This window comes from Narcine bancroftii, chromosome 3 (genome assembly GCF_036971445.1).
Source record: "Narcine bancroftii isolate sNarBan1 chromosome 3, sNarBan1.hap1, whole genome shotgun sequence".
Lineage (NCBI taxonomy): Eukaryota > Metazoa > Chordata > Chondrichthyes > Torpediniformes > Narcinidae > Narcine > Narcine bancroftii.
The window spans coordinates 172559096-172566496 of record NC_091471.1 but is presented as its reverse complement, the minus strand read 5'-3'; the positions used below and the strand labels follow the sequence as shown (position 1 = coordinate 172566496).

Here is a 7401-nt window from a genome sequence, read left to right as displayed (position 1 = left end):
TAGCAGCATTTAAACAGCAAAGCTATTAGAGAAAATAAAATATTCAGTTAAAAAGAGTTGTTATTTTTTAATAAAGCAGCATTAACTGCTCAAAAATTTACACTGAAATTAACATACTTGGATGACTAGCTCTTCAGACCGTACCATGTTTGTTCAATAAAATCCACAGAACAGAAATCAGTTACTTGTGTATAGGGTGAGCAACTTGCACACACCCTCCAAATACTTGGTTCTACTGATGTCGCAACATGCAGGTCAGTGAAAACAAACCTCTTCTCTGGCTTCTACTGTTGAACACAGACAAAAGATGCATATTGTTCCCAATAATGGCTACAATTAGCAATGTTTCCAGAACACTTACGACTTTATCCTCCCCAAAAAATGGCCTTGAGGCAGAATAATGAACTTGTGTCTGGATATGTTCCCCTGGATCCACTGCCACGGATCAATTCACCTTCTACACTGATGCTCTGTGCCTTAAATCTCACATTCGTTAATATCCAAAAATCTAGTACATCTAAGTGACAGAGTCATCCACCAATATCGAGTTGGCTTAACCGAACAATCTTAATTTTGTTACCTCTAAAAACCCCAATTGAACACATCAGTAAAGGAGCATTGTGTAAACAAAAAAAAAAGAACTAAACAAGACAGTCTTAGTACCATAAACACCTTGACATTAAATTTTTTAAAAGTCTATTTACCAATCCTAATAATAGTGCCTTGGTACCAATAACCTTGAGGAGACCAGCCATACCATGACAACTCCAAATCATTAAAACATCTGTACATCCTGAATATTCATTTGCTTTTTTGCTCTTCATGGCCTTGTCCACTAATTACTGCCAATAGGTTCTTTCTTTGGCTTGGCTTCGCGGACGAAGATTTATGGAGGGGGTAAAAAGTCCACGTCAGCTGCAGGCTCGTTGGTGGCTGACAAGTCCGATGCGGGACAGGCAGACACGGTTGCAGCGGTTGCAGGGGAAAATTGGTGGGTTGGGGTTGGGTGTTGGGTTTTTCCTCCTTTGCCTTTTGTCAGTGAGGTGGGCTCTGCGGTCTTCTTCAAAGGAGGTTGCTGCCCGCCCAACTGTGAGGTGCCAAGATGCACGGTTTGAGGCGTTATCAGCCCACTGGCGGTGGTCAATGTGGCAGGCACCAAGAGATTTCTTTAGGCAGTCCTTGTACCTTTTCTTTGGTGCACCTCTGTCACGGTGGCCAGTGGAGAGCTCGCCATATAACACGATCTTGGGAAGGCGATGGTCCTCCATTCTGGAGACGTGACCCATGCCAATAGGTACAGTATAGGTAAATAAGGACATTTGATAACCCAATTAATGAATATTTAAAGTTTGTGATCTTAATTCCTTATCTGCAACAAACTTTGTGATTTAATTAGAATGAAGCCCTTCTATTCTAAATTCAATCTTTAAATGCAAAGACACAGTTAAGAAGATAGTTCTTAAGGAATTCTATTACACTTATTCAGATTCAGAATTCAGTGGTACTATTCATACATTTGCTGTCTGTGTTTAGTCTTGTAAGAAAGTTTTTGTCATTCTCCAAGCAAAAAATAAATTACATAATTTAACTTCCATTTCAATTTTGATGTCAGAGAAAAGTGGACACAAAAATGCATTTCATTGGTTGTGGCAGAGACGTGTCTTGGTTTCAGAAAGAACAATAAAAGCATATGACAAAGAAAAAGGCGCCATGTTGATACTGCCTGGTCTGAAATAAAGTTTTGCAAGTTTCACATTTTGAAGATGTTCAAGTATATATAAAGTTTCAAACATAAAGCAAGCATGGCTCTAGTTTATGATTAAGGTGTGAATGTATTAACTGCTGCAGTAGTAGTAATTACTCATTGAACAGTCCATCGAGAGAGTACCCTTCGCTTTTTAGTCTCTTTGGATTTCTGAAAATGACACAGGAGCTTCCTAGAATATTATACATACACAAAGCATCTGGGAAAACATGGAATTGTTCAACACAAACATCCCTCAAAATGTTTTCTCAAAATCTAGGTCTTTATAAGGTTCTGAAAATAATTGAGCATTGAACAAATAATGTAACGTGTCCTATTGTTATTGTCTGCAAATAAATCAAACAATCAGCTTGATTAGGAAAATTCTCAATTGGATAGCTAGCAGCAGATGTTTGTCAAGGTTTAAAATCTCTTTGGATTTGTGTGCATACCAAGTCATTAAAGTTCATCCAGCCTTTCGCAACAACTGACAGTCTTCAGAACAGTTCAACTTAGAATGACGAATCTCGTTTGAAAAGTGATTCAGTTTTACTGGCAGTCAGAATATCCCTCACCAAAGACAGCATACACTCTCCTGACATCTAGTTACTGGTTCAAGAATGTCCTTTAAGTTGCAGATATCACTTCCCTTAACAATGACCCACAGTGCATCAGGAACACTCATACTGCTTCATGCATTGTCTTAAAACCAACCCTGATACTTCATCTTTTATTGAAGCCAGATATTTTGAAGTCCAAAAATTAGTTTTGCTTCCCCACATCTTCACATCAGACAAGATCAACTATTTCAACAAGTAGATATGTACATAATCCAGAAGTTACCAGGGAAACTCATCCAAACCAGTGTAAAAAATTGTAATTTTATTCTCTTTCAGTCTTTCTTACTTCTCTACAAATGGCATTAGTTTCTGTGAAATTCTATATTCAGCATGCCAAGGCCTGGACAAAAAAATGGCAAAGTTACTCAGCCAAGGTTCCCAGCTTCCTCTGCTACTCATTGCTTTGAGAGGTGAAAGAGCAGCAGGGAGCACAAGACTGAATAGGAGGACATCATGGTTCAGCAAGCCAACCTTGGAAACACAATTAGGTCTTTGCCAGGGCTTGCCACTTCCAAGGAGAACAAGATGGAATGATCAAGACTGATATACTGATCATCCACATGTATTTCTCAGAAATGGCACTGAAACACAGTTGAATCCTTATTGTTCATAGATATTTTTATATTTACGACAATATATAAATTTGTTCATGTTACAAAAATAAAAAGAAAGCATTTAATTAACCCAAGTGAGGTGAAGATATAAACAATGACCATCAGGAGGGATGGATCCATAAGCATCTCTTTGATCTTCAGTTGTTTTCATTCCTGACAATTGTCTTACTGTAGCTTTTCTGTTGCTGTTCTTTAAAACTGTCTTTAACCTTGGCTCTTTTCAGGGCTCCATCCCTAGACAAAAGAAAATATTTTTGGCAACAGTTCTTGATCACATCTTATCGATTTCCTTCATCCCTACTTCCTCTCCTTCCTCCTGGGAAGAACAAGAATGATTCCTCTGGTCCTTGCCTGCCACCCCACCGACCTCCACATTCAACAGATCCTCATTTGTGAGCTTGAACAACAAGATTCACCACATCGTCCACTCCCCTTCCAGCATCTCTCAAGGATTGCCAAGATCATGGAGTGCTCTTCTATCGCCACCTACCACACCGATCTCAGGGTACTTTCTCCATGCAACTACAAGAAACGTAGCCCTCATCCTTTCATCTCTTCCACAGTGTAGGGCTCCAAACAGCAGTTCTCCTAATCTAGTATCTTGTGTTCAATGTTCACATTGTGGCATTCTCTGCCTTAGAGAAACCAAAGGCAGGCTGAGTGATCAATTTACAGATCACAGAGATTCAGCCTTCAGGAGTGACTGTGAGTTCTGCTTCCATTTCCCATCCTGTTCACTCTCTGGCCTTCATTTGTGGCCTCCTGCATGATTACAAAGAGGCCCCACATGAGGATGAGATGAGGCATCTCATCTTCCATCAGAGCACACTGCAGTTTTCTGCAGTCAATCACAAATTCTCCAATGTTAGGCATTTCATTCTCTCTTTAGATCATATTATGGATACAGCCCTTTCTCCTCAACATACATGTCCCAATCAAGTTACCCACCTGCGCTAGTCCCATCTGTCTGTGCTTGGCCCATAATCTTGCAAAAACTTTCTGACATACCTATCCAAGGGTCCCTTAAATATTATAATGGTATCACTTCACTCCATAGAGAAACCTGCCCCTCAGGTCTCCTTTAAATCTTTACCCTCTCTGAAATCTATCCCCTCCCCTACTCTTGGAAGAAGACGGTGACCATTCCACCTTATCCACACCCCTCAACATCTTACAAATATCTACAAGGTCACCCCTTGACCACCTTTGCTGCAAGGAATACAGTCACAGACTACCCAATCTCCCATTTGTTTCCCTTTAACCTATTCTCTCTCACAACCTCATTAACTATCCTGTTTCTCTCACCAACCACATATACCTAATCCTAAAGTTATTCACTTGCCCCTCCTCAAAGATATGGACCTCAACCATCAACCAATGACCAAAGGAATTTGCTATCCTTCCCCTTTTTTTATTCAATTGGGTAAAAATCAAGAGCATTATAACAGATAAATCTTCAAGACTTTTCATGATTTTGTTCTTTTATCACCTTCCATCTAATCAGATTTGATTACCAGGCAAGGTCCACAAGGCCTCCTTTCTGAGCGATTGCTGCTTTCACTCGATTGGCAAACTGTACAGCATCCTCCCCTTCCTGTCAGAGTGAAAAGGATAACCATCAAAATTTGAAGGAACAAACTAAAAATAAAGCTTTAAATTGAAGAATAATGTCAACAAAAAATAGTCTGTACAGAAGTATTTCATTTTATCAGTAGTAATTTTAGAATAGCACTGTTCAGACAAAAGTGAACCACAGGACACTATACTATGCAATAGATACACCCAATATATAGTAGTATTACTGGCAGATGACAATTAAAAAATTAACTCATTGCTAAATGCCTACATCTACATTAAATAAATTTTAGCCCAAATTGTCTTTGCTCAATTTAACAAAAACATGTCGAAGATCTCGGCCAATCAAGCAGCATCTGTGGAAGGGGAAACCAGTTAATGATTCAGGTCTGCAATACCCTCATCAGAACTAGGATCTGATTGGAGGGTTTACAGTTTTCAAAGCAGAGCAAAGGGGTGAAAGTCTAAATCCTAAAATGGAAACAGATTAAGAGATGAGAAACATTAAGTACTGACTGTTAGCAAGACAATTTGAAGAAACAGAACAAGTAAAGGACATAAACATGATAATGGTAAATGATGAGAGGGCAATGTATTTGAAGTTAGAAAATGTAATGTCATTCTAAAAGGTTGCAAAATGTGCAAATGGAAGTAAGATGTTGGAGAAACTGCAGATGCTGGAACCTTCCTATCTTCCTAAGCCCTTCCTATCCTCATGTCTGTCCAATTGTTTATTTGAATGCCTCAATTGTACCTGCTTGCATGACTTGCTCTAGCAGCTCATTCCACTTACCAAATACCCTCAAAGTGAAAAAGTTGTCCCTTGGGTCTCTCTTCAATCTCGTCCTGACACTTTAAACCTATGCCATCTCATTCTAGAATCAGCTCTCTCTTTATCCATCCTCCTCGTAATTTTATATACTTCCGTGAGGCCATGCCCTCATCCTCCAGGGAATAAAGACCCAGTCCAACCAGCCTCTCTATAACTCAAACCCTCCAGTCCCAGTAACATCCCAATGTACTCCTCAGCCCTCTCTTTTACTGGAAATTTATCTAGGCTGTTGACTCTTCCCCAATAATTATAGACTTTACATGATATTCTTCAAACTTGGACACTAAGCCTTTCACTGTCTGACATTTAGTTCAGGCTCACATGAGCAATTCAGACAGAATTATGCTTGCCTCGACAACCTGGAACCAAAATTTCTCCTCACCTCAATCACAGGCTTTATGACCCGAGGGCCTGCACCCCCACACATACAAATAGAAAGGCTTCACCAGTCAAAATAACTTTATCTCCTTCCATCTGTTTTCCTCCCAATTAGACATCAAAATAATTAGCTCAGAGAGAGCCACCATAGAGCAACGTCTGGGTTTGGTAATTATTTAAAAGCAATGTGCTTTTTTAAAATCCTGGTTAGATATTTAAATACAAAATGTATTAAGCAATGGGTCAAAAAAATAACTCAGCTGAGTTCATGGGGGAATTGTTCTGATTAAACTGCTTTCCAGTAGTTAACACTTTTAGATTGGTAGAAATTTGACAATGGCTGGTTTAATGAAAGCATGTCATCTCATTTAATTACTTATACACTGATTGAACTGGCAGCATTTCCATTACTTTGGTTGTATCGCTTTGGAGAGCTGCTTCGATGTTCATGAGCTTCTCATCTGATATTAAAAGCTTCATGCATATCTTTATTGTTTCGGGACATGCATTTTAGACCATCTTTCCACATTTTCTTCTTTGTGAGCTTGAGGTCAAATTAGATTCCTGCATGTCCCAATTGGCATCCTGCTTGAAACATCCGTAAGCTAAATACTGGTGCCTACAAACCAATCTGACAATTATCCACAATGTTTTTTTTTTCCAATTCCTCCTTCACCTCTCTTATTCTTAGCTCTGCAATATCATTTTGCTCTCTGGGACATGTACGTCTTCCAAGTCTGTCCTTAATTGCATTCCTTCCTCTATCAGAGGCCATTCCTATAACTTCCAAAGTCACAAGTCCTGGAGAGCTCTCCCTAAACACCTCCCTCATATTTAAAATCTCTTTGACCAAGTTTTTTGGCCATATGCCCTAATATGATGCTGTGACTCTGAATCAAAATTTGTTAGATAAAATCATGTGTCAAATTCTAAGGACTATTGAAGGTTGCTACATAAATTTAAGTTGTTGTTGCCATCACCCTTAACATCAAGGAGCTCAACACCTTCCACAATGGATAGAGTCCAGTTGAAGACATGGTAGGTTCCAGATTTGTGAAAAGCAAGTGCCCATATTGGTCAGTGGCAGAACCCAGACAAGAATTAAAAGATTGCAGCATCAACTGCCTTTGTGAAAACTTACCACAAACATATTTAGTGTAGCAGTGCTGCCCAACTGGAGGTTCATCTTTTTAAACAAGGCCCTAAACCAAGGCCCCAGTTATTATTGGATGTAAACATAAAGAAAATTAGTGGAATAATTTGAAGAGAGACTGGGGAGTTATCATGCTCAATATTTATCCTTCATTCAACACCTGATCAATAACATAATCATTATTGCATAGCTGTGTAATGATCATGTTTGCAATGCAACTAGCAATGCCTTAAGGATTATAGCTCCCATTTGATTAGACTTGGCTGCCAGTAGGGGGCTGACACACAGTATGTTAGATCTGTAATGAAGGTTTGCAGCCTCATGGCATGCCTCATGTGCTGTTTACAACAACTTTAAAGTTAAGAACCTTTTCCTTCATCCATTTGTTGTTTTAGGAACTCACAAATACGAATACAAGATGAAACATGGTGTCAGAAGTGGGATGAAGGAAATTAAAAGAAAATACTTTAAAAGGTAAAATATAA

The 7401-nt window shown here is 39.1% G+C and overlaps 1 protein-coding gene across 3 annotated transcripts in view; it reads right to left on the bottom strand.

The window, feature by feature from the left end:
• Positions 1–1192: 1192 nt before the first annotated feature.
• Positions 1193–7401, bottom strand: part of gpat3 (glycerol-3-phosphate acyltransferase 3) — a 69932-nt gene continuing 63723 nt past the window's right edge. For 2 of the 3 annotated variants that reach the window (XM_069925861.1, XM_069925859.1), the window contains 2 exons: positions 4493–4572; positions 1193–3212 (listed from right to left, as the gene is read on the bottom strand). In XM_069925861.1, coding sequence (XP_069781962.1) covers positions 3116–3212; positions 4493–4572 — 177 coding nt within the window. In that variant the 3' untranslated portion in view covers positions 1193–3115. Of the gene's footprint in view, positions 3213–4467; positions 4573–7401 lie in introns of all 3 variants that reach the window. The other variant, XM_069925860.1, reaches the window with a different exon arrangement.